Source organism: Pseudopipra pipra, chromosome 17 (assembly GCF_036250125.1).
Source record: "Pseudopipra pipra isolate bDixPip1 chromosome 17, bDixPip1.hap1, whole genome shotgun sequence".
Classification (NCBI taxonomy): Eukaryota; Metazoa; Chordata; class Aves; order Passeriformes; family Pipridae; genus Pseudopipra; species Pseudopipra pipra.
The window spans coordinates 3746409-3772868 of record NC_087565.1 but is presented as its reverse complement, the minus strand read 5'-3'; the positions used below and the strand labels follow the sequence as shown (position 1 = coordinate 3772868).

The window sequence follows — 26460 nt, the reverse complement described above, 5'->3', positions numbered from 1 at the left end:
AAACACTACAAAGGGAAAAAAAAATCCAAACCCCAAACAACTATGTCTGGATCTCCATTCATTTTTCAACAGAAAAACAGATATTCTGGTGAAAGGAGCAAATACTGAATGCAACTATGGAATTTCACTCTCTAGTGAAGCACAGTAGACCTTGGTGTGGCTGTTTACTGAAAGGACACATGCAATCAGACCAGAAACCACAGCTGTTCAGCAGAAATCCCACTAGGAGGCTCTTCATGTGGCAGAAAAAAGGGACATATTTCAAGTTCCTTTGCAATTCATCATTTAGGCAAAGGGCTGCAGTTTTGAGCCAGTTAAAAGAAGAACTCACAACGCTGCACTATTTGTTTTTTCTTGTTTTCCTCTATGAGTGAAGACTTGGAAATATTACAAGAACCATGTTTGACATCTATTGCACTTGGGGGAGCTGATGCAGCTGAGCTTCAAGAATGGATCTTTCATGATTTCTTAGACCCTGGAAGAGAAGTCTCCAAGAAAATAAGCACCTCATAAATTTGGAGATGCACCTTTCAGAAAGAAACTATCACCTTGTAAAAAACCAGTGTCAAAAAAAGCAGTGTCAAAGGACTGTAACTTAAATCACAAACCTTTAACTGTCATGGAAACAAGAAATGTTTGTGATAATGAGTATCAAAACCATACATTTGAGTACAGATTTTATAGACTGTTTGTAATTGGACACAAGTCTATTTTCTCTGTGGATGAAAAATGGCAACAGACCAGAACAACTTACCACATTGTGAGCTTCATCAAGTATTACCACAGTCCCCTTCAGGTCTAAGTTGTGAGCTTTCCGACTCTAAAGACAAAAAAAGAGAACAAGGGAATGGATAGAAAGGCCACTGAGAAGTGTGGATTTGATTGGCTGGGAAATTGGATGATGAGATACATTTGGGTTTTCATCTACTTTGCAGCTGGGTTGGTTTTTCCCTTTGGAAAAACAGCAAGTAAAGGCTGTGGCTAATCAATATGGAAACCACAGAATCACTTTCTCTGGAAACGAAGGTGTTAAAGTGCATCATGTAAAAGTTTACAGAGGTTACGATTGTTATAAACAAATAACCTCAGGTGTACCATACTGGGATGTACAAGTTTAACAGAATTCATTTCAGCTACTATTTTTGGCAATGGGAGTGGAGTGTGAAGCAGGGCATTTGTCTTGTATTCACAAATTTTGCTGTCTTTGCAAGAAGTGGATACTCTGAAAACACCCCCACCAGTACCACACCATGTAACCTTATTTCACAGTGCTTCTTTGCTTATGGTGCTTAGGATACTTTTTAAATTTAGTTTTTAATTTATTAAACATTTGGTCCTTCTGCAGCAGTGGAGCATAATCTGGGTTTTGCTATAATTCATGAATTACTCCAAGTTGCATGAAGATGTCAGCACATTAGTTTCCTCAACAGAGTTTTCAAAGGTTTCATTTTCTATCCATGAAATATGGACAACTTACTACAACAGTTTTGTTGTAGTAAAAAATAATTACTTCCAAGGGATTATTTCCAAGGGATATGTCCAAGTTTCCTTATTCTAGAAATCATGCAGCTGCTGCAGAAACAAAAATGTCTCAGGATACATGCAAAAATACTGCATAGTGTGTGACTGAAGGTTTGTGTCCAGAAGGTGAATATCCCCAACCAGAAGGGCACCACATTCTACAAAGTTAATTCTACAAAAATCTTAACATCTCAAACAAACAAAAAATTTCTTAACTGTAGGAAAGAATTTACAAAGAACCCTCAAAATGTCACCCTCTATGGTTCTGAACTTGAACTGGGGTTTGATCAGTTTTGAAGTATCCACATAATGCATCCACTTGCTAGGCATCATTCTTCACAGCTTATCCACTGAAAGCCAACATAAGACAAACAGAAGTACAATTGTATTTAAAAGCAAATACATATGTTACCTTTGAGTCTAGTAAATAGTTGTAAGGCGTAAAAATAATGTCTGCTTGCTGCTTCAGGCTTCGAGAGAGATAATAAGGACAAGCTCTGTTTAAAAAAAGTAATACAAACTATAATACTTGCAGAAATATTAAGATTGCATTCAAAATTCGTGAACTATGACATACAAAGGTAATAATAAGAGTGAGCAGAAAAGTAGTGTTCATTATTTTCACAAGTCAGGGGGAGGAAGGTCAGAGGGGATCCTTCACCTGTGCTTGTTTCCATTTTTAACCAAGTCTTCAATATCCATGATTGGTCCAATCAGTTCTTTCTCTGTACTCTTTTCTGTAAAACATGACATTAAAGCCATCAGCTTAGGTAAAGGTATCACACAAAGACTTCTTGTTACTCTGATCATCACATTAACATCTCATTCTTGAAAGACAGTAACACAGAGCAAAACACAGATAGATTCTGCCAACTCTTCCAAACTTTTCTACGTGCCTAGCAAACCTCTCCCTCCCCAGAAAATGGGGCTTTGCTTCCAGGTGAAGTAAAGGTGAGCCCAACTCACCTTCCACATTGTTATAGAAGTGACAAGCACGAGCCATCACTTTCTTTCGGCACATGTAGATCTGTAAAACAAAGTCTATTTTAGCCCACAGTGGCACAGCTTGTCAAGCACTGAGAAGCAGGTTAAGGGGTGAGGAGATACCAATTTTCTCTAGCACCAGATAATTAATAAGGCTAATTACAATTCTTCAGCTTTAAAATCACGTGTCCCTCTGTCCACATTGCAAGTCAGGCTCTCTTTTTTGCAGCACAGAACACTCAGCTGCTCTGAGACAATTTTGCTGTGTTTTGCCATTAGTACTCTTCAAAACTGTTAATCCTTGATGTTGTAAAAATAACAGGTAAATCAATAACTGAAGCACTAATTAAATTATTATCGTTCTTGACAAACACTTAAGAGGCAGGTCAGAAAGTGAAGCACAAAATATTAACTGTCATGTTCTACACAGTGACATCTGTGATTCTGTGATCCTTCTCTGGACAGAAAATGTCACCAGAGACTCAGAATCATATTTTGCACTCACAAAACTAGAAACTAAAAGTTCCTTGAACCACATTTACAACTACTGTGTTTCCCTACTGCCCCCAGTAGTTTAAACAACGTCAGAGTGAAGAATGACACACAAATGACACAAAAGCCTCCGTGTTCTCCCTGTACATCCTCTCTAGGCTCTGATCTCACCTGCATGTGGTTGCTCTCCTGTCTCTTCACTTCAGGATTGATGCAAAGCTGCTCTCTGGATCCCAACACACATATCTTTGGCCTGTTCAAACAGGATACAAAAAACCGATGTTAAAAACAAGGCAAGAAAGAAGAACAGAGTTGCAAGTGTCTAGATTCAATGTATCAAAAGCGAAAGATTCAGGAGAAACAGATGAGCCCAAAACAAGGGTAAAAACCAGAACAAGCAAATTAGTCTGTCTGTAACTGTTGCACATGTTATTTGGCTTTCTGGCACTGCATTTCTGTGGCAGCAGAGAGTGTTAATAAGCAGCAGCAGCAGCTCACAGCAGGAGGTAACAGAAGCATCTTACACCATCCACCACAAAGTCTGGGTTCTGTTATGACAGTTCAGCCCAGTCAGCTGGGCCTGTCATCCATTACAAGACATTTTGAGCTGGTGGGGATGTTCAGAGTAAGGTTGTGACAGAACTGATGCTCTACAAACATTCACAATATTTTTTTTTTTGCTTATCACAAGGTTGTATCTTTACAAGAACTATATAAACAAATTACTACTGCCTGTCCAAAGAGCTCGGCCACACACTGGCAGGTCAACAGCTGAAAACTGTGACAGGCATTGGTACAACAAACCCACAAAGTTCTTCATAGATTTACATCAGCCTGAGGAATTCAGCTTGGTAACAGCTTCCTGCTGCCTTAAAGAAACGCCCCAGGAAGAATATAAAGAAAGGGAATTAGAAAAGGTAATTTTATAAGTAAATGTGCCAAGTGAAGAACCAAAACCATACTAAATTCAGAAAATTCTATGATTGAAGAAGATAAGAGAAGCTGTGGAGTATTAAAATAAACCAGACCCAACAACAATGAAATCCAGGTTCTATTCATGCACAGTAAGGGAATGACATTTCTCTGGATATAGCTTTTTATATCCATCCACAGAAGTTCAAACAATAACTACATCAGATGGGTTTGTCCACCTTTGCTTTGAATAGCAACACTACCCTAAATCATACTTGCCTGTAGACTGTGTTCTTCAACTCATTAATGACTTGTGTAAGTTGGGAGTGAGTTCTGGAGGCATAAATTATTTTCGGAATGTCAGTGTAATAAGCTGCCAAACAGAAGAGGAAAAAAGCAGAAAAACATTATGAGCAGGGACAGAAGAACTAGGGATATTCTTAGCCTCTTTTCCCAGCTGGTACTATGGTAACAGTTTGCCTTGTAGAGACAGCAGGAAATTCTGTCATCTAACAACTCACACCCACCAGACGAGCTAAATGAGTTTCTAACGTTGTAAGAAAAAATTAAAACCATGTGAAACACCCTGAAAAACCTATAAAACGGTGAAACTGTGCTTCGGCCGCTCAACAACAGCTCCATAACTTCTATAATCACGTATTTATCATAAAAGATAGACAAAAGCAAGTGTTGACTGACATCCCTGAGGGCAAAGGTGGTGGTACTCACTCAGGACATTGCCATCCGTGCCAGCAGTGCCCCAGGAGGACAGGGGTCTGTCGGGAAACAGCTCCAGCCCGTGCAGACGCTGAGCGATTTTCCGGGCTGAGATGGTGTCCTTGAAGTGCTCCCGCCAAGCCAGGGTGGAACACAGCAGGCAGAGGGTCTTCCCTGTGCCTGTGGGGCTCTCCAAAATGCCATTCACCTTCTTTATTGGATGGAAATAAAATAATAAGGGAATAAGTGAGTAATTTGGAGGTTCAGCTAGAACAGGTCTTCGTGCAGTATTGCACGTCCTCTGCAAAAAGCAAACACCAGCTGGCAGCACCTACCAAGGAACACACACACACACAAGGTCATCATCAATGCACAACCTGTAGGACCCTCTAATCTACTTAATGAGGCCCTTCCAACCCAAATCATCCATGATTCCATGACACCCCAGACAGCCAAGGACAGACTGCATGAATACAAGTACTACTTGCTCAGTTTTATTTCCTTTTCCCAAATTAGGCAGGAACATCCTATATATATTTCTACTGAGTGTCACCTGACACGTGGGTTTTCAATAACCATAGAGTAAAATAAAAATAGAAGCAAAAGGTCACAGAAAACTTGGAAAAGGTAGCAAACAGACTACATAAAGAAAACTTGAATTGTGACAACTTCTTCTTAGAGAAATCATTTTGTACAGTTGGCAAATGAGCCAAATTGCCCCCATGGAGGCAGCACAGACCCACCTTCTGCAGGCACTCCAGCACCTTGGCCATGTAGGCTTCCTGGCATGGGTAGGGCTGGAAGGGGAAATCCACTGTGATGCCATTCAGAGTGATCCTGGGCATGGTCCTGTCAGTGCCTGCAAGGAAACACAGGCTGTGACTGATCCTGCTGCCACGGTGTTATCGGAATGACAGAAACACAGACTGGTTTGGGTTGGAAGGGACCTTAAAGCCCATCTTGTTCCAACCCCCTGCCATGGGCAGGGACACCTTCCACTATCCCAGGTTGCTCCAAGCCCCGTCCAACCTGGTTGAACACTTCCAGGGATGGGGCAGCCACAGCTTCCCTGGCCAACCTGGGCCAGGGCCTCACCACCCTCACAGGGAAGAATTCCTTCCTAACACCCAATCTAACCCTACTCTCTGTCAGTGTGAATCCATTCCCCCTTTTCCTGTGACTCCAGATCCCTCTAAACAGGCTCCATCCACCTTTCTTGTCGGCCCCTCCTGGCACCGAAGGGACAATCAGGTCACACGCAATTTGGGACGGGGCGGTACCGGCGGGCCGGGTAGGAGGCTCAGGGGCACTCGGGGCGCGGGTTCCCATGTTCCCGGTCCCCTCCACCCGCTCTGGCCCACGTTCCGGTATTCCCATATTCCCACATCCCCCTATTCCCGAGTCCCGGTATTCCCACATTCCCCCATTCCCATACTCCCGTGTCCCGGTATTCCCACACTCTCCCATTCCCGTGTCCCGGTATTCCCACACTCTCCCGTGTCCCGGTATTCCCCTATTCCCGCACCTCCGGATCCGCCGTTCGCAATCCCCGCGCTCGTGTCACGTGCCCGCCCCACTCACGCTCCGCGCGTGACTTCCGGCGGGCGCTCTCGCGAGAGCGGCGCTGTTGCCGCGGTAACGGCCAGGGGAGGCGGTGGCCATGGCGGGCCCGAGCTCGGGCCCGGGGCGGGTCTCGGGGGATCCCGGGGGATCCCGGGCCCGGGGAGCGAGCGCGGCTCGGGGGCTGGTGCCGTGTCCTCTAAGGGGCCCCGGGCAGGAGCGGTCCAAGCCCGGTGGGGTTTGGGCTCTGCAGCACGTGAAGGAAGCAGGCCCCGCTCCCCCGACAGGTGGTTCAGCCGGAGGATCCCGCAGCCGCTTCCCTCGGGGCGTTGGCCGAGGTGGGGCCCCGAAGAGGCAGAAATCGGCCGTCCGGTCGCTAAAAACTGCATTTCCAAGGCTTCCCAGCCGTGTGCGGGTGCCCCACGCCGGGGCTGCCCGGGACTGCCGTTTCTGCCCTTTTTAAGGACTCGGGAGCGTGTCCTGTGTGATGAGCGCTGCCCTTGGCCGGGCGGTGTCCAGGACCCCGCTGTGCTTTGTGCTGGGCGGTGCTGCAGGGAAGAGAGGGCAGAACACGACAGGAGGCTTTGTGAAACCCTCAGCCTTTAGGGTGGGAGGGGTTCTGCCGCTCTGTGTCGAGCCTTGTGGCTCCTGCCTTAGGAGCAGTAATGAATTCTGACGGGTCTCTTTTGTTTGGGGTGAACGTGCCGCTCCTTTGTTCCCAGCTTTTCTTCGGCGCGGTGCTCCCACCCTTCAGCCCTCTGTCAGTGTATTCATGGAACGGCTCCGTCAGCATTCTAGGTGCTCAGGCCGAGAGTTGATTCCACACGTGTGTGATTGCAGCGAACTGCTCTGGATTGATGGATTGCTCAGTTTCTAAGACCCAGGTGTTTTAACAAGGCATGGTTTACCTGGACCTCCAAATTTTGCAAAAAACGTATTATGCAGTTACATGAGGGAGAAGGCAGGAATGAAATATTTTACAGATGTCTCTGTGCTTTATTGCTGCATCTCACGCTGTCAGATGGTCACTGTGTAGATGTAGAGCAGGATATGTCTTCTTCTGTTGTAACTTTAAAATATCTATCCCTAGCCAGCTGCACAACTGGTTTGTGTGCAGAAGTTCTGATTTTTAAAAGGAACAGAAAAACTTTATGTGAATTAAACACTGTGTGATCTGTGCTGTTCCCAAAATGTGGTACCTTCTCTGTCTTGGTGTTGGGTTAGGGGAGCTCATGGGTGTTGCTGTTTTTGTCACCAGCCTTTAAACTCCATGAGCTGAACTTCCCTGGATTATAAACTGTCTTTGATTATAGGGAGTGGGCTGGATTATAAATTATCTTTAATTATGGAGAATGGGCTGGAGAGCATGGAGTTATTCCGTTGGATCTTCATGGCACTCCATGCAAAATGTAACGGCTGTTTTTGCTCATGTTTCTGACTGTGAGCTCTTCAACGTGATACCAATCATGCAAGGTTAAGCTGCAAAAGGAATTACTTTGTAGAGATTGTAAAATGAGCGTTGGATAACCTGTGGGGACAATAAAGGTTCAGGTCTCCTCATAAATACATGGAATACCGTGTCGTCGTTATTTCCTGTAAACACATCTTTCCTAAGTGGAAGAGCAGTGTCAACTGTGTGCCAAATGAGATTATTTTCCCTTGTTCAAGAGCTGTTGGTTGCAGCAGTGTTACCTGCTGGGAGAGAAGGGCTGGAAGGCTCCCAGCCCAGAGCAGGAGTGTGAGTCAGCAGGTGCCCGTGTCCACAGCAAACATGACTCAGCTCCCGCCGGCTCCGCATCTCCTGGGGCTGCTCCTCTGCACCAGTGACCCCACCTGACCAGGCTGCAGCCAGGCTGCCTCCAGCACTGCTGCACCAGGTTCTTCTAAAAACAGCAGAGGAAACGGGGGGGGGGGGGGGGGGGGGGGTAATGGTTTGTAATTTTAAAGAGAAACATTTATTTCTTGTTCAGGTTGCGGAGAGGTTGCGAGGGTTTGGTGGAGCTGCAGCGCCTGTGTCGGGGTACAGGGATGGTAAATAAAGGTGTTGTCTTACACTGGATCGTCATCCTGGTGTTTGGCTCCCTGGGGTAAACCCTGAGTTCTTATAAAGTTTGGAGAGGGAGGAGAGGTTTGCAAAATGTGGGTTGTGTGACAGTCCAGCCCTTCACCTGGAACAGCCTCTCCCTGCCAGCTCAGGCAGAGGGAACCAGCCCTTCTTCTCTCATTAGTGGATGGGGAAGATCTTGGCTGAACTATTTTTCATTTTCTGGGAAAAAAAAAATATGCAAAATATAAACCTTGGAAAAGATGATCCTTCACCTCTGTGGGGAAATAGCTGAACCATGTCATGGAGACCTGGAAAGGAGGACACTCGTGCTGTGAAGAAATGCAAAAGGAATAATGCTCCTGTTTGTTCAGAGGCTGCCCAGGCAGGATCTCTCTTCCCAGATGAGATCCAGATGCCTCCAGATGAGCAGTAATCTTCAGAAATGGGACAAAAGAATTTGTAGAGCCACAAGGACCTGCTGTGAAACTCCTGTGGTTGGCATGAAGGTTATTTTCATCCTTTCAGACAGGAGAGGATTAAGTTACCAGTCGTTGTCCTGAGATGTGATGGTTCCCATAACAACAGGCTAAAATTTTTGTTTGTCCCAAAATTATTTGATTCCTTTAAATCCTGGTAATCCAGAGCCTTTCTGTCTCTTTATGTTGGGAAATAGCTTTCCACCCTGACCCTCCAAATCATTTGTTCCCCATTTCTCACACAGTGTATTCCAGTGGGACACATGCCATGGCACCTTGAAAGCCTTCTCTTCCCTTCCTTCAATAAAAGGAATAAAATGTGTACAGGATTGATGTCCAGAAGATGCAGAATGTCACAAGAGGTAGCCAGACCCTCTTGGGACTGCTGGGTACATCAAAGCCAGAGCTCATCCTGAACAGAGCTGGGAACTTATTCCAGCAGTCAGGTGCCTGGGATGGCTGCCTTCCTCTGATCATGGCAAAGATGTTTTTGAAACACACACAAGACAACAGATAAAGTCCTAGAGATTCAATCCAAGGAGAAAGTAGAGGGAGTTGAAACTACAAAACAAGCCTTGGACAGAACAAGAAGCAGTTAAAGGTCATAAAAAAGCTCCTGTTGCAAACACGCTTTGAAAATGTGTGGGTAGTGTTAATTTTATTCTGAATTAGACTAATTTTCTATAGTTTTTGTTTTTAAATACAATGCTGAAGGAATAGGACACTTGGAGATTGGGGGGGAAAAAATTAGGAAAAAAGGAAAATCTAGGGTTTTTTAACTGAATTTAATAGGCACTGCCTGTGGCTTCTGCCCCTGACCAAGCCATAGCACTGGCAGCTACTCCAACAACCTGTAGTTCCCTGCAGCAGCTGGAATTGTTTGGGAGTGTCTGCATTGCAGCGTGCTGGGAGATGTGTGGGTTTGGGAGGGTTCCCTGCTCCCAAATGTGTGTGTGGTGCTCTAAAATCACAGAAGCATTGGCCCCTAACAAGAGCCACAAATGGAAATGAAAGAAATGATAGAGAACAGAGAGCAAATGACAAGAAGAGAGGTCCTGCTGCCTGGGGTGCGGGAGAAACCTGGAGAATTCTCACTGAAGTGAGAAGGCTCCATTCTGCTCTTCCTCCTCTACTTTTACAGCAGTTTCCTCCCCAAACTGCAGCTCCTTTAGTGCCTCAGTGCTGGTGCAAAAAAAAAGCTAAACCCATGCCTAAAAACCTGTCTGGGATCCCTCCTCCCTTTGCTGTTTGCCTAAAGCTGCTGCAAGGGTTGGGGTTTGGGTTTTACATCTCAGCCCAGCTAAGCCTGACCCCCGACCTGGCCCTGCAGGTGAGGCTGTCTTGGAATAGATGGTTTAAAAAAAAAAAATCAATGAATTTGCTTATCTCTGCTTTCAGCAAGGGAAGAAAAGCAGTTTAGCCCATCTCAAGCAGACAAGAAAGGGAGGAAGAGGAGGAAAAATCCTCTTTTGCCAGCGCCCGGCTGGGTGTGTCTCCCCCCCTCCCCCGTGGGGCTGTGTTCCTGGCAGCCAGGCTTGCCTGGGAGGGATCTGCCGTGAAAGCCACCCAGGAAAGGAGGCCTGATACGCTCATTAATATTCTGAACTAGTGACCCTTCTCTTTCTTTCCACCCCTCGCCTTTCTCTGGGCGCTCCAGCCTCTCCCCGCCGCGGATGGCTGCAGCCCCCTCCAGCTGAGTCAGTCCTCCCTCCCCGCAGCATTGCAGCACCTCCGCAGCTCCTGCGCTCCTGCAGCACCCGCTCCGCTCCCGCCGCAGCATGGCCAGTACCGTCTCAGGTAGGACAGGCGCCTTCTGGGGCGGCTCGACATCAACGCACTCCTAAAACCATCGGGTTTTATCTTTTTTATCATTATTCTGAAGGTTTGGGTTGTTTTTTTTCCTTTTTTTTTTTTTTTTTTACTCCATGGGATTCAGGGGAGTTCTGTGCTGAGGAGGCAGCTGGTATGGCAGCATTGTTCCCCTTCCTCCCCCGTACACACACCCTTCTGATGCAAGATAGCAGGTGGGCTTTTTATTTTAATATGAATAGACAGGTGATAAACTTGCCAATTTAAAATATTGCTGCCGTTACCTTGTACCGTTAGAAGATTCTGCTACATGCCAATTAAATATTGTTTTTGTAATATGTTACAGGTTTTTTTTTTTTTTCCCCTAAGAAAAATTTGCATGCTGTGTAGCTGGATGTAAAGAAATCAGGAATTACATTTTGTTTTATGGAGATCATGTATTGCCTAAATGGGTAATGGAAAGGGAGACAGGGATGAGAGACAGTAATGCCCTATAAAATCCCCCAATGCCAACCCAAAGGACCTGGAGGGGTTTCTGTGTATTCTCAGGGCTTCCCAGCCCTGGATTTCTTCCACAGCTCGCATTTCTTGGTTAGAAGATGGTACAGGGGAGCGGCCCTTTGATGGCGTTGGGTGAAATGAGATGCAGCAAGGGAAGCCCTTCCTCCCTCCTGCAGCAGTGCCGGGAATCACATCCCGGGAGCCTGGTCGGGTTTGGCTGCAGGATGGCAGCCTGCCCCGAGGATGCTGTGCTGCCTCGGTCCAGCTTCCTAAAGACTTGTCTCCCCTTTTTTTCTCGGAAGGAGGGATTCAAATGGCTGACACCGGGAGTGTGGGTGAAGGAGAAAAGCCTGAAATGGTACAATGAACAGTGGGTGTGTTTAGGGGGTATTTTGCTTTTAGAAAAACAAGTTTTCTGTTGAAATGGCTCTGGATTCTGCAGCCCATAAAGAGGGGCTTGGGTGGGGAAAGCGAGAGCCTGGAGGGCTGGGATGGAGGGCTGAGCAGGAGCGACAGACAAAAAAAGAGCAGGCAGTGCTTTGTGCCCCCCAGGCAAGGAACCAGCCCGAAGGAGACCAGGCAAAACACTTCTTTGCTGCTTTTGCTGTCCTTTGCCTGGGTTTCCTGCTGTGCATTTTCCATTCCTTTCTCCTTTTAAAAGACCAGTAGATGCAGGGGGGAGAAGGGCAGAGAGATGGAGGGGTGTGTGTGTGGGGGGAGACCGTGAGGGCGCAGCTGATCCTGAGTGGGCTTTGCATGCAATTAAAGAAGTCAAGCAGCATTGTAAAAATGTGTCTCTGTGACAGAAAACCTCCAGCTATTGTGTGTATTCCTGTGAGTATCCCTGTCTCAATGAACGTCTGCAGCAGTGCACTCCTGGGAGGTGCCACCCATCTCCTGCCTTCCCTACTGAGCAGGATTGGACCTCGTTTGCAGAGTGGGGGTGGGAGGGGAGGCTCAGACTTACCGGCCATCTAAACCAAGGTTGCATAGAACTTGAGATGGACGAGGATGAAACACGCGTGGGCAGAACATGCGTTTTCCAGCTGGTGCATTCTCGCCCTCCCAACCCACCACAAGCCCGTAGCATATTTCGTCTTCCCAAAGATGCGGGTTTGCTGTCAAGGGAGGCTTGGGATCGTGAAGAAGCGTGAAACCGTGCTTCCTTGTGGCTCAGATCAAGCAGAGAAACAGTTTCAGGGGGTAAAAAGTCACGGGAAAGCAGTGCTGTGGCAGGAGGGAGGAGAATAGGGCGCTGTGTGCCAAGGGATGGTCAGGGCTGAGCCTCGCCCAGCTGCCTTTGCAGGAGCAGCTCCTCATCTCCCCATCGCCTATAGCACGTGCAGCAGGAATGGAGAGTAGTCTGGAAAGGCAGGAAGAAAAGGACAAGTAAATCCTTAAATTAAGGAATGAGTCTTGTTTGCTTCCTTCATTATTTCCTTCTTTATTCTCAGCAAAAGCCGATCCGTGCTGAAGGCAGAGCAGCTGCATCCTCTGCGGCTGATGCCCCGGGGGCTCATCCCCCCCTTGGGAAGATTAAACAAACAACCAAATCCTTGGGATGAAAAGAAACAGGGCTCGCTTCCCCCAGCCCGGCAGCCCTCTCTCTTTTCTTCCTGCCACCCCAGGCGTTTTCCCCCGGCCCTGGGGGTTGTTTTCGGAGCTGGAGCCGCGGGATGGGCGGCACATGCTCAGTGCCGGCTCAGCTGCGGTGCCGGCCCTGCTGCCGGGCAGCCCTTGCAGGGGCAGAGCCCCCGCACCTCCTCCCGCAGCATCCACGCAGGGCTTTGTGCTTTTGTGCACCGCGGACGGGGGGTCTGGCTGGGCTCTCCAGGGCTTACGGAACATCCCCCCGCCGTTTGCAGCACCTGGGTTGAATAAAGGGACCTGAGATTATGAAATGATGCAGTGAGGTGACAGCCTCGCTGGCTTTTCTCTCTGGCGTTAGCGTGTCTGAGAAGGTGGAGCCAAGAGGAAACACCAGGTTGTCATGACTGGGCATGGTAAAAGGGCCTTGGCAGACCCCGAGGTTTTCCCCTCCTGCATTGAAATGTGAGAGTTGTGTGACTTCATGTAGCTCTGGGTTATCCCCTTTTCTGGATGGTATTGGTGGACACCACATGGTGTTGCCCTGTCCTGACACTTCTACTGCCCACTGCTCAGAAGCCTTTCTGTCAAGCTCTCCATCTCTCTGTGTTCTCAAGAAATCACCATTTGCTTTTTCTTCAGGTGTCGATGGAGTCTACATGGCCTTAGAAATGTATGATACTTTTATTGGGACTTAAGGTTTACAAACCCAAAGAATCTACTGTAGGCATTTAAATATATATGTGTGTGTGTATGTTTATATACATATATATATATGTTCTTTTTTTTTTACCAGTGTATCCAAATGAGGAATTGAGGGACCTGAATCATTGGAAAATATTTGTTCTTTCTAAAATATAAAATGTAAAATACAAATCATATCTTATTTAATGGCACCACATAGGCTCTCGGAGATTGCCTCAGATATCTCAAAAGAGCCTGTCAATGTTTGTTCAGATTTGGTAAAGGCACTGTTTTATCCTTCTGCAAAGGAAAAGCTGGGATTCAGTGGCTGGATGTGGCAACCAGAAGGCTGCGGATAAGCCCGTTGTGACAGCAGTGTGGGCAGCAGGGGGGATTGCAACTTCAAGCTTTATTAGGGTGAACAGGGCTGATGATTCTTGGTGATAATCCTCGGAGGGACCTGAAGCTCAGTGGAACTCCTGTACCCCTAAATTAACTGGAAACAACACACCTGGCTAATCCCTCCCAGTTGTCCTAGTGACATGGGCTTTACTCTTCCAGGTGGGAGTTTATGTTTCAAAAACAAAAGTCTCCTATCCAGAGGGGAGTTAAACCAGTGGCCAAATCTGTGATTTAGAAATAAAAAAGAGCCAGAGAGCAACCGAAGACCATGGGCTTGTGCTGTGGCACTTAGGCACATCCCAACTGGTAAAGAGCTGCTCAGCGTATTTCCAAAAAATTCTTTTGTTCTTTAAAGGTACCTCTGCATTTTTAGTGCCTTACTAGAGAATCTTATACCCTCTGAATGTGTTTATACAAATAATAACACTGTATAATGGCCAAGTACAATAATCCTTGGTTGATGCACAGGAAACCAAGATGCAAAGAGGACAAATGACTGTCTGTGGTCACACAGTATGTCTGTACCTGACCCATCATGGCACTGGGCTCCTGTCTTTGTCTCACGAGCTGCTGCCTCATCAGGTCCCCCACTCCTTTGTAGCCCTTTGTCTCACCCAAACCTGACCATCCAAACCTGTGTTTGCCCCAAATCCACAAATACTCTGGGTCAGCTGCTTCCATTTGGCTCCTTCCTCTGCTTTATCAAGCAGCCCAGGCCATGCTTCTCTCCTCCCTGACAGTCAGTCACTCCCATCTCAGGCTGCCAGGGCTCTGCTGCGCAGCTTGGGCCCTTCTCTCCTGCTGAGCCCATAGAAGAGGAGATTCCCCTGGTTATTTTCCTGGGAGAAACCCACATGTTCCAGTGCTACAGCTCGAGTGATTTGCTGATCCGTTGGCTGTGGGTTGATGTGACATTCATGAGCTGCCAATAAAACCTGGGGGGAAGGAGCCAGGTGATGGGAAACCATCCCTGGGTGAGTGTTTGGCAGATGCCTGACAGAAGGCAGAGTAACCTTCACATCTGCCTGTTCTCCTGGATGGTCCCACATGAGCCCATGGTAACTCCTGGGCATGAAGTCTCATGGTGAGCAGCTGAGATGGTGTAGGGTGTCAGTGTGGGGTGCAACTGCTGAGCTGACAAAAAAAAAAAACAAAACCAAACCAAAACAAACAAACAAACAAACAAAAAAACCCCCCAAAAAACCACCAAACCCAACCAAACAAAAAGAAACCAAACAAAACCCCAAACAAACAAACAAAAAATGCTACTGTTTTCTCATTGTGTGAGATCTGCTGCTGACCTGTTTGTGGAAGCCGGGGACCAAGAAGATGGAAATGGGTTAGACTGAAGTGAAGGTCTGGCCATGATTTTTATGACAGGATTCATAGCAGGGGAGAATATCTGGAGCCTGCTGTACTCTCAAGGCTTATCAAGGACTGTGGTTGCTTTTGTTGTGTGTGTGGCATTGCAGTCTTTGTGCTGGAGGTCTTGGTTACCTGCTCTCTGGCTTCTCTACCTTCTGTTTAAGCTTTGACTATGTTTATAATTGGCCTGTTCTCATTTTTTTCATGAGACAATATTCTTCATGGAAGCAATTTTTACTTCTCCAAAGTTATCTTCACAAACCAAATTATTTTCTTGTAATAACCTTCCTTTGACCTTGCTATCAGACAGAGCACATCCAGTTTCATCCATTTAAATTGCCTGAATCCACATAAATTAGCCTTGCCATGCCTCTGGTTCATTATGAAGGCGCCGTATCAGTGTTGTGCATGGATGGTCTTGCTCTGTTTTGCTGGATGCCATTAAACACCAAACCAAAACCTGGTTAGGAAGCCGAGAACAAAAGTTTTTGATGAATAATAGGTGTTGAGCCCCACCCTCCAGGCACGTGTCCAGCAGGAAGACGGTTCCCATTGCTCGTGCACAGCACCATCCCCAGCCGTTCCTCCATCTCCGGCGCCGCAGCCACTCGGGGAGCAGCTGGATAATGCCTCCAGGGGTTGACTTGGAGATAAACACTTTACACGGATCGATGGTGCATGTAGCGCTCCTGCTTATGCAAAGCAGAGGGGATTTGGAAGTGCAGGATGTTCCCTACAGCACTAGAGGGAGCACAGGAAAGGAGTCACCAGAGACAGCTGGGAGCCTCCTGAGCCTCCTGGTGCCTTGGTGAAGGCCCAGGTCCTCTCCCTTCTTCTCCTTACAACAAGGAGAAAGTAATTTTCCCCAAGCATTATATAGGTGTAGATGAAAAATTTTAATAAATATTGATTGCTTCATGGAGTGTCCGAGGGAATAAAACCAAACCAGAGTCAGCCTGTGTTGATGGCAGGGAATAAATGTTCAGAGGTATTGAGGAACTGACTGCACTTTTTTGGATTGTAGCTTAATCACTACCCAAGGCCCTCTGAAGCAAACAAAACATGTGTATACCCTACTTTACAGGATGAGACTCTGATATATTTTTTATTATTTCTTCAGTTTATTCACCTGTTAGTTTATACAACTCAGTCATTTGCTGTTTCACCCCAGTTCTGACAGCAATGAAGTGTTATGACTTAGTGTTGAAGATATACCAGAGTGAATGAATTCACTCCTGATCTTTCTACTGCAGTGTTTGCCTAAAAAGAGACATAAAATATCAGTAATTCATACCTGAGTGAGCAGCCTGTCCTAATCCTCTACCCACCAGTGAGACAGAGCTCTTGCTGCACCTCTGAGACTGAAGTGATGCTTTGGGATGAAGTCTCTGAGGACATGAATCAGATTAATCTATGCGGAAATGAAATATTTGTTCAGTGTAAGCTGAATTTATTTTTGCTGACTTAGCAGAAGTAAAAATGCTAATAGATCCTCAAATAAAAAGTTCAGCATTTCCTGTCTAATTGTTCTTAAAACATGTACATTTGTGCACTGGATACAGCCTTTCTGGGAAGGGGCTCATTGGCCATGTCATATTCTGGCCAGCCAGATGTTTTGTCCTGATTCAAGGATTTTGTCCACCAGCATAAATATGTTCTCAAACCCTTATATCTACTGGCAAATGGGAGTGCAGATACTTCTGAAGCAAATTTGAGCCCTGAGGTTTGAAATGCTGATCTTTTACTGCTGAGTTCTAGGCATGTCCTTTCTGATGCAGCTGCAGCAACAGAGCTGGGGAAGGGTCTGGAGCACAAGTGTGATGAGGAGCGGCTGAGGGAGCTGGGGGGCCTCAGCCTGGAGAAAAGGAGGCTCAGGGGGGACCTTCTTATTCTCTACAACTCCCTGAAAGGAGGGTGTAGTGAGGCAGGAGTCAGTCTTTTCTCCCAAATAACAAGTGACAGGGCAAGAGGAAACGGCCTCAAGCTGAGCCAGGGGAGGTTTAGACTGGACATTAGGGAAAATTTTTTCGCTGAAAGGATTGTCCAGCCTTGACACAGGGTGTCCAGGGAAGTGATGGAGTCCCCGTCCTTGAAGGGATTTAAATTCCCTGCGGATGTGGCACTTGGGGACATGGGTTAGTGGTGGGAGTGGCAGTGCTGGGGGAACGGTTGGTCTCGATGATCTTAGAGGGCTTTTCCAACCCAAACGATTTAGTAAACCCCTGATCCTGTAATTCCTTCGGGAGTCAGTCCTTCCCCCTCGCCACGCCGAAGCCCCCGGCCCCGCGGGCGGTGCTGGGCGGACAGCTCCCGACGGGGTCCCGGGGGTAGCGACGGTCCTGAAGGGACAGCTCCGGGCAGGGGTTGGTGCTGCCGCACCGGGAAAGGTCCGGGAGGGGGGCTCGGTCCGCTGCCCCCTTCCCGCTGCTTCCCCCGCTCCACCCCGGCAGCAGGAGCCGATCGGGGCCCTTCGGGACCGTCCCCCCGCCGATCCCCGGGGCCGCGGCAGCTCCAGCCCCGCTCCCTCGACCCCTGTGCCGCTAATTGCTCATGACGGCTGGCGCCGGGCTGCAGCTGCAGCGTCCGGGACGGGACAAGGATGGAGCACTTCCAGCGCTCAGCACAGCCCTGCCGCAGCCCAGGGCCCTTTTGTCTTCTCCCTCCTCTTCATTTTAATTGATGGAGAGGGGACGGTCAGTTTGCTCTGACGGGGGAAAACGGGACAGGGAAGATCCCGGTGGAATGGAGGCAGCTATGAAACCACCACAACAAACCTCCTGAAAGGCAGGGAGTGCAGCATGGAATCATCTGCACAGAGTGCCAGCACTGAAGCTCAAGCAATGAAACACAAAGCCCTGTGCTCTGTAACAAGTGCTGGGAGACCGTTAAATTGAATTAAATGAGCGGGTCGGGGGTGTGGCACATCTGCTTCATGTCTTGGTTTCACCCAGGCCCAGACATAATGGTGGAGCAACGACCTCGTTGCCTGGTTTGTTTGTATTAAACGATAATGTCTAAATGATAATAAATGATAATGTCTCTCGATTATTCCCGGGGAGCTTCCTCAGGGGCTCTTGGCAGCACATTAGGAGATGAATTAGCTTACTGCTGCATGCCATGACTTCTGGCCTCTCACAGGCTTTCCAGAGGTTTTTTTCATTTAAAACAAAATCAAAGATGTCTGGCTGGCACTGCTGATGTGAACTGTTCCTATTTGGTTTACATTTAACAGCAGGACTGGGCAGGGTGTTCAAATCAAAATATGGAGCAAGCTAAGAAATTGTTCAATAAATATCTGAGCTTCAGGGATGGTTGGTTAGCAAAGGAGGGTGCTAATTAGGATGAAGCTCTGTACCAAAGAGAAAAAATAAGTGCATATATGAAGCAGGCATAAGTTTTCCCACTCAATTAGCTCTGGGAAGGCAGAGGAGAAGACCTGAAAAATGTTCCTGAGAACATGTGGTACACAAGATGCTACTTTTCTCAAAATTGTTCTGCATCTAGTACCTCTTCATATCAAAGAGTTCTGGGGGTTTTCCTGTCCTGGCCCAGGGGAGGGTCTTACTCTGAAGGTAGCATTGGCAGCTGAGCTGCAGAGTCGCCTCTGGCTGGAGGTCAAAATGTGAGCTCAGTACAGAAGGGACAAACCAAGGCCAGAAGCACCAGGGCATGTGGGAAATCCAGAGGCAGAGACAAGACAGGACACCAGAATGTCTGTGCCTGTGGCAGAGGCAGGAGCAAGGGCAGGACAAGGAGGTTCAGGGCAGGTTTGGCAGGACATGCAGCTGTGAAGACTCTGTCCCCACATGCCTGGGTGTCCCCTGAGGAGCCAGTCCAGGGCAGAGCCTCAAAGCACCTGTGAGACATGGGATCTGAGCCCCAGCTGCTGACCCGAGACATGGGAGTGATGCTGTGAGGGTTACACTGATGTGATCAAGAGCCTGACAGCCTGACAGGGCACCTCCCTGGTTTCAAGTCCATCTATTCTGAGGCCCTTTGTCAAGAGTGTGCTAACAGTTCACTGTCTTAAATGTGCTAAACTCCAAAAATACAGGTGAAGATTGCCCCAGAAACAGACCTGCTGCAATCTGTCACAAGGGCAGCAGCTCGTGCCCTTGTGATCACCGAGGACTCTGCAGTGCATCCTCCAGTCTGGAAATTCTCCTTCCAGTGGAGAAAGGGTGTTCACAGCTGTCCCAACATGGCTAATGACATGGGCTGCAGTGTCCCAGCTCCTTTGGAGGGAAAATCCTGCACAGAAACTTATACCTCTAGATGTGGCAAATTCCTACTATGTGTCTTCCCATGACATTTGCCACACTGGCATCTAATTTAGCCTGCTCTAGAGCAGACGCTCCTTGGGGACCTTTTGGCAGGCCATGGGAGTCTGGAAAAGCCTCCATGAAGTCTGGTAGCTGCAAAGGGGGTTCCTTGTGTACTTGCTTCATTTCTCTGTGAAAAAAGAGCTGCCATTGTTATTATAATCTCTTCTTACTTCTATTTCATATTTTTCAGCCTACAAGGAGAAAATGAAGGAGCTGTCTCTGCTCTCCCTCATCTGCTCCTGTTTCCACACCCAGCCCCATCCCAATACCATCTACCAGTATGGAGGTAGGTAACCTGCTCCACAGGAGCTCCAGCAGTGTTTGGATGATGCTCCCACTGGCAACGTGGGAGCTCGAGAGTCAGAGTCTCTCTGCTTTGTGTCAGGGTGACATACAATACATTAGCAGCAATGTGGCCTTTCTGTAATTATGCTGCGACTTTAAATTAATTGCATTGACGTGGGGGAGGGATGGAGATGATCACTAATTGCAAAATTCTGGAGGTAAAACAAAATCACCCGGGTCAGGACACACAGGACTCTAATTCCTGTGTGAAGAGCTTGGTGCTCTCAGGTGAACACTCTCCCGAGTGACAGGTCCACAGAGTCACTTTTTTTTTTTCCCTCACAAAGATATGGAGGTGAAGCAGCTGGATAAGAGGGCATCAGGCCAGAGCTTTGAAGTAATCCTGAAGTCCCCTTCAGATTTATCTCCTGAGAGCCCAATCCTTTCCTCCCCTCCCAAGAAGAAGGATCTGTCCCTGGAGGAGCTGCAGAGGAGGCTGGAGGCTGCAGAAGAGAGGAGGAAGGTAAGGAAATGTCCTATAGAAGCAGTGACTTTTTTGTGACAGGCACTAATTGCGCCAAACTCTAAAACTGGCTTAGCAGCAGCAATCTACAGCAGCTGGGAAGAGCATTCTGGCACTTGTTATTACATTCCACTGTGAATTGTCAGGTGAGATACCACGGAGTGAGGTTCTGCAGCCTGATTTAGCCAGGGAATTGGACTCCATCATCATCACCGTGTAGATATGGCGCTTGGGGACAGGGGTTAGTGGTGGGCTTGGCAGTGCTGGGGGAACTGTTGGATTCAGTGATCTCAGAGGGCTTTTCCAACCTAAGTGATTCTATGATAGCAGAAAAAAGGCACCAAAACATCTTCTGAGCAAGAGTGTTACGGGGTGGAGGGGGGTGACAGAGAGGTTTGAGCAGAGGAGGTGGTCAGAAAGCCTCTCTGGGGAGCTGAGGGCTGGAAGAGCCTCTCTCTCCGGTCACCTCCCACCTCTCCCTCGGCAGACCCAGGAGGCTCAGGTGCTGAAGCAGCTGGCGGAGAAGCGGGAACACGAGCGGGAGGTGCTGCACAAGGCGCTGGAGGAGAACAACAACTTCAGCCGCCTGGCCGAGGAGAAGCTCAACTACAAGATGGAGCTGAGCAGGGAGATCCGTGAAGCACATCTCGCTGCCTTGAGGGAGCGGCTGCGCGAGAAGGCGAGTGCAGCACCCCGGGAGAGGGCTGAGGGCTTGGGGTGCTGATCCTCGTGGAGGGGTTGGGGTCTGGTCCCTGTGGGGTCATCCCAGTGCAATGGGCACTGGGGAGCGGGTGTTTTGTTGCTGGTGGGGCTGTGGAGCAGCTCTTCTCTGGAGCAGCACAAGGAGGGGGAATGTGTCCTTAAAGGTCACTAGAGAGCATTGTCTGGGTAATCTTGATAAGTGCAAGTTCAGAGCCGCAGGATCAGGCCCACCTCGTGTCTATGGGCTGTATGGCCAAAGGGCTTTGCATGAGAGGGGATCCATGGGTTTGCTGTGGGTTCCATCACCTCTGGGCTCCCACAAATGATGCTTCGCTCCTTGCAGGTGTAACTCGCTGTCCTCAAGGGGTGTTGGATGGGAAACCAGTCTCTTTTTTTATGTCTGATGTAAATCCTGGGTGCAGGAGGAAAATAGAGAGCACAAGAGCAGGCAGTGTTAGCCTGGTGTCACCTCTCCCATTTTTGCAGGAGCTGCACGCAGCCGAAGTCCGCAGGAACAAGGAACAGCGGGAGGAGATCTCTGGATAAAGGGCTTTTCTACACATCTAGCACCTGATTCCTGTTAACAAACCAACCAATCGACCAACCAACACATCTCATTTTGTTTGTCTAGATGCAGCATTCAGTTCTCCATCCCCATTCCCTGGTGTTTGTCCCCCAGCTACACGCTTCTCTCTGCATCCCTAATCGTCAGTGCTTGTGGGGATTCACAGATCATAGGGACCTCTAAGCAGAATAGCTTACATAGTTCACATGAAATAGAGAATCAATCAGTCGACCAGTCAATCAAAAAGCTTCTTTGGAGGGTTTTGTCCTTTTTTAAAAAAAAAAATATTTCTTAAACTCATGTAAAAAAAAAAAATAATTAAGGTATTAATAAATTCAACCAGCAGTGTCACAGAGGTACAGATTTCTTATCCGGGGCTTTTCCTCCTCTTGTTTTTTGCTCTGAGCCAAAAATCAGCTTCAGAATAATGGGAAGAAAGTGATTATTTCTGTATGTAAAGTTAAATAGGGAGCAACCCCTTCTTTTCCAGTGGTAGGAAAGAGGAAGCAGAGGGATGGGTGGCTCAGGAGTCACAGCATGCAGAAATTCCATCTCTTGGCTGTATCCAGGGCCCGTGCAGGCAGGCAGTGACCCAAAGTCCTCATCTTTGGGTGATTCTTTGAGAGCAGAGTGATCCTTTGGAAGCAGGTGAGGGTTTTCACCCCAAGCTTGGTGCCAGGTGCCCCATCCTGCACTGCCTGACACCCTGGTTACCTGTGGACTGAAGGAGCCCTCTCCCCACCCAAGCAGGGACTGAGAGGTCTTGGACATTAAGCCCAGGAGAACCATGGATGGTGATTGCACCCCTGGCTCTGTGGGAGCCCTGGGAGAGGGCACTTGGTCTGCAGGCTCTCCAGCACTCCCACAATACAGGATTTCACTCTGTTAGGAAAGCAGATCCAGTAAAGACGGTGCATGGTTGTGAAATAACCTCTTAGTGAACAGAATATTCACCCTTCCCTCTTTCCAGAGGTGGATGTGGCTCTTCGGCGCCATTACAGAGCAAACTGCTGGAGATCAAATCCTGGAGCTCTTTGTTGATCTCTCCAAAAGTCCCAGCTGGATATGGGAGGGATCTCTCAATGGCCGTGTCTTGACATCAGGGGACTCTGCTCCTAAAAGGAAGGGCTACCTTACTCCCGAACCCCTCGGCCTGGGCTGGGGGCAGGACAGGGCTGTTAGAAAGCTCCTGTGCTGTCAGTGATAAAAATAAAATAAGATTTAGGGCAAAGAAGGAAACTGAGGGTTGAATTTCTTACCAGTAGCTAATGATCAGTTTATAGTAGCAGCTGTCTTAGATAAGCATCTGTGTAGAGCGCGGCATCACCGCCAGCATCACCTCATCCATATAGTGGCGAGAAATTTTAAAAAGTTTAAAAAAAAAAATTTAAAAAGTAATTTAAATGAAATGTTTGTGTGTAAGAAATGGTTGAAACTGTCAAATGTCTGTGTCCCGCGTTGGTGGGATCTGAGAAGGTATCTGCGAGATATTAACCCTGTCCTACTCTCTGTGGTGCTGAGTGTTTGCTTGGTGTGTAATTCTGACCTGGAGCTTGTTGTAAATACTGTTTTTAGTACTATGATTATTATGATTATTATTATTATCAGAAATGTTGTACTCATGAGCAGGAGTTGAAAACAAGAGAAATGGCCATTTTCACTCTCTCCTGGGGGCTCAGAAGGAGTCAGGAGGCTGGGCCAAGTGAAGGCAGGCTGTTGGTGGGATGCTGGACCAGGGAGCAGCTGGAAAATGATGGGATTGGGAGCTGGAGGCAGCTGAGTCCTGCAGGCAGGGCGGTGAGAGCAGGGACGGCTGCTCCTCGTGCTGGGAGGAGAAGGAAGGGCTGAGAGGTGAAATAGAGGAGATACTTCAGTTCTAGTATATATTATTTAGTGTCGACCCAAACCTCCCTGTGTGGGGGTTCCAGGTGACTCCCTGCAGCCCCAGGGAAGCTAGAGGACCGTCAGGTTTGGCGTGTGCTGGAGGAGAGGTGGTCAGTGGCAGATTGTGCCAGACTCATCCTCCCAGACAGCTCCTGAGTCTCTGGGCTCAGTTCCTGCCTGAATCTTCCCTCTCAGTCCCTTGTGCTGCCTTGCGCCTCTCTCCTCCCCCTCTCTGTAAGCCCAGCTGGGTCTCAGGTGGGGACTTACTCTTGCAATATCTTTCCCTGGCAAAAAAATCCCCTGGGAAACACAGAATGGCCTGGCAGATGGTGCTTGTGCAGGTGTGAGCACTGGGAAACTCATTTTTCTTCCCTCCGTCGGGCCAGTGAGGTGAGGGACAGTGGATGTGGCTGGAAAATGTGTTACTGCAGGGTGAGCTCCTGCATCAGAGGAGCAGGGATGTGCAGGGGGAGTTTTGCATCACTAACATCAGGTAGCTGCTGCCAAGACACGTTGTGCCAAGGAAACAGCCTCGTTGGTGGGGCCAGAGGCTTCAGGTGTCGCAGAGCCGTGTTTGCCTGGTGGAGATGGATGTAGTAGGGATGTTCAGGAGCTTGATGCTTGTCCAGTGCCACTGGGCACTATCAGGGAAATGTGTGATTGCTTTGGCTGCGCGGTGTTGGCTGGATGAGGGGTGTCCACCCACTGCTCCAAACCCATCGTGGCCAGGAGCCATGCCTGACCGGCAACACATGGCACGGGCCAGGATCGTGGTTATTCCATGCCTTTCTATATCCCTTCATGCTAATGGCTGTGTGCAGCTGCATATTTCATGCCTCAATTGAGACTAATCAAGTACCCTCATTAACATCCATACTGCCCCAGCCTCCCTCATTCCTGGACTGTTCCCATGTACTGCAGTCATGGACATGGCATGCAACTCCCAATTCCCGTGGTCACCTTCCTTCTGGTGGGGCTTGAGGTCCATTGATTCCTGTGGGTGTGTATGAATCAAGCTCTGTACAGACAGTTTTCAGCCCCATTTTTGCAGCAGCACAAGGACACAGGACTGTGCCTAGTAGGGAGAGCATCCTCAGGGCACACACAGCACCCCTGCCCAGTCCATGAGTGTGGCAGCTGTGTGAGGAAGGAAGGACGAGATGGTGACATTATTCCGTGCATGTATATGCCTCCCAAAGAGCCCTCCTGGGGAAGGGCCTCTGACTCGGGCAAGATCGAGGAGCTGAAGTGAAATGAGCTCCCAGCTGGCACCAACAGCTGGACGATGGGTGAAGCCACAGAAGAGCTGGGAAAACTGGCCTTGTAGCCCAAATTACAGCTCTGTGCCCACGTTATCCCTCACAGCAGAGCTCAGCTCTGTCCATAAATAGGCGCTTCCAACTTCTTCTGGACTGAGCCTGTTCCTTGTCTTATTATTTCTGACTCATCAAAAAATCTTGCTCTAACCCAGATGTGGGGTCCCCTTTGAGTTGACCTTCCAGGGCCGGTGGGAGTTCACGATTGCATGCATCCTACCTCGGGGGTAGGTCGGTCTTGCTGCTCCCTTTTCAAATGTAAACTTCAGCTTGCTTGCTTTAGCTTAGCCCAGCGTGGCTCTCTGGCCCTGGCTCTGCAATCCTGTCTCATGGGGTCCGTTATATCCCTCCCATGGCATTCCCGTCCTCCTCGCAGTGGCTGTGCACTCAGCTGTGCACACGCGCACAGAAATGCATCCGTGGAAACAATATATGCACATACACTCTGATACCACTTGAAATGAGTCAGGGAATGGCTGTTTACGGTGCTAGAGATTTCTTACTCTCCATGCTAGGGACAAGATGACATAGCAAGACCAATAAACTCCACCTTTGTAGTCAATTGTCGTTAAGTAAAGCAGAAGAGGGGCACTGGCCCACGCCTAAGTGTGGGCGCTCCGTGGTCCCCGGGGTGCAGGGATACAGCCTGGGGGGCGTGGGACCTGAGTGCAGGGGATCCCTGCCCCAGCATCCCCTGTACCTCAGTTTCCCACACCCCGAGACAAGGGGACACGGACACTCCCTGCCCACGGGGACCGCGGGAGAGCCAACGACTCCACGCCTCCAAAGCGCTCTGAAATGGAAAGTACCAAAGCATCGAGTTGGGATAGGCAGCTGTGCATCCCGGGAGGAAGAGCCCGGCCCGTGGCTGCAGGCAGAGGGTTGGAAGATGACTGCGTGGGCACGGGGCTGAGCTGTGACCCCAGGGGTCAGCATCCCACTGCTCCCCGGGCAGGATCCGCTCCTCCCGCCGGGCCACCGTCCCTCATGCCGGGTGGGAAGCTGGTGCAGTGTCATGGAAGGACTTTCCATCCCTAACAGAGCCTTGTCCGGTTCCCTTCGGTCTACCACGTACATTTCATTGTCAACTTGAGGTTGTTGTTGTGCAAAAGAAGTGATTATGAAAAAAAAATAATAAAGGAAAAAAAAAAGAAATAAAGTTGGTATGAAACTGTATGTGTCTGTCTCTCCCCATAAACGGGTTGGTTTAGTTCCAAGGCTTCTCTTTGTATTGTGAGAATACCAATAAATTGCATTAAACAGAAAATTGACCTAAAGATTTAACGAAATAGACTCTAAGCATCTGAATGCCCAACGAGTACTTTGCATCCAGCACAGAAGAGGTAGAAAATGACAGTTTATGGCAATTGTCAGAGGGAAAAAGTAATAAATGCTTGAATGAGGGTCCTGCTGATACCCCCTGTGGCTGGGAGTGAGGGTGTGCACAGAGGAAGATCGAGAAAGATACAATACAATAAATATATGATACAAAAATAAATACAATAAACGCAGCTCTGGAAAATACATGAGCTTCTTTATTAAAAAATCCAATGCTTCTTTCATGAGCTTTTCTGAGAAAGGATCCAGCTTGAACTGGACACAGTGGAAGGGAGCAGGGCCATGGTTTCCAGGGAGATGGGACCCTAACCCATGGGACCCTGCATGGCCATCACTCCAAAACCCATCCCTGGGGCCAGGTACACAAAAATGCCCCCAAAGCTGCAACTGAAAACTGGGAAGTTTGTAATCCACAGGGACACAGGGCAGGGAGGGTGCCTGGCCACTGCTCCAGCTGCTGGGGAA

The 26460-nt window shown here is 48.4% G+C and overlaps 2 protein-coding genes across 10 annotated transcripts in view; one reads left to right on the top strand and one right to left on the bottom strand.

The window, feature by feature from the left end:
• RTEL1 (regulator of telomere elongation helicase 1) overlaps nt 1-6343 on the bottom strand; it is a 45353-nt gene extending 39010 nt beyond the window's left edge. For 8 of the 9 annotated variants that reach the window (XM_064673912.1, XM_064673906.1, XM_064673907.1 and 5 more), the window contains exons 1-9: nt 6152-6241; nt 5370-5485; nt 4639-4837; nt 4189-4282; nt 3169-3250; nt 2488-2548; nt 2183-2258; nt 1934-2018; nt 755-820 (exon numbers count right to left, since the gene is read on the bottom strand). In XM_064673912.1, the coding sequence (XP_064529982.1) occupies nt 755-820; nt 1934-2018; nt 2183-2258; nt 2488-2548; nt 3169-3250; nt 4189-4282; nt 4639-4837; nt 5370-5471 (765 nt within the window). In that variant the 5' untranslated portion in view covers nt 5472-5485; nt 6152-6241. Of the gene's footprint in view, nt 1-754; nt 821-1933; nt 2019-2182; nt 2259-2487; nt 2549-3168; nt 3251-4188; nt 4283-4638; nt 4838-5369; nt 5486-6151 lie in introns of all 9 variants that reach the window. The other variant, XM_064673915.1, reaches the window with a different exon arrangement.
• Nucleotides 6344-10148: 3805 nt separating this feature from the next.
• Nucleotides 10149-26181, top strand: STMN3 (stathmin 3). The gene is made up of 5 exons (XM_064673905.1): nt 10149-10506; nt 19573-19668; nt 20015-20190; nt 20678-20869; nt 21379-26181. The coding sequence occupies exons 1-5, from the start codon at nt 10488-10490 to the stop codon at nt 21436-21438; spliced, it is 543 nt and encodes a 180-aa protein (XP_064529975.1). The 5' UTR covers nt 10149-10487; the 3' UTR covers nt 21439-26181.
• Nucleotides 26182-26460: the final 279 nt, after the last annotated feature.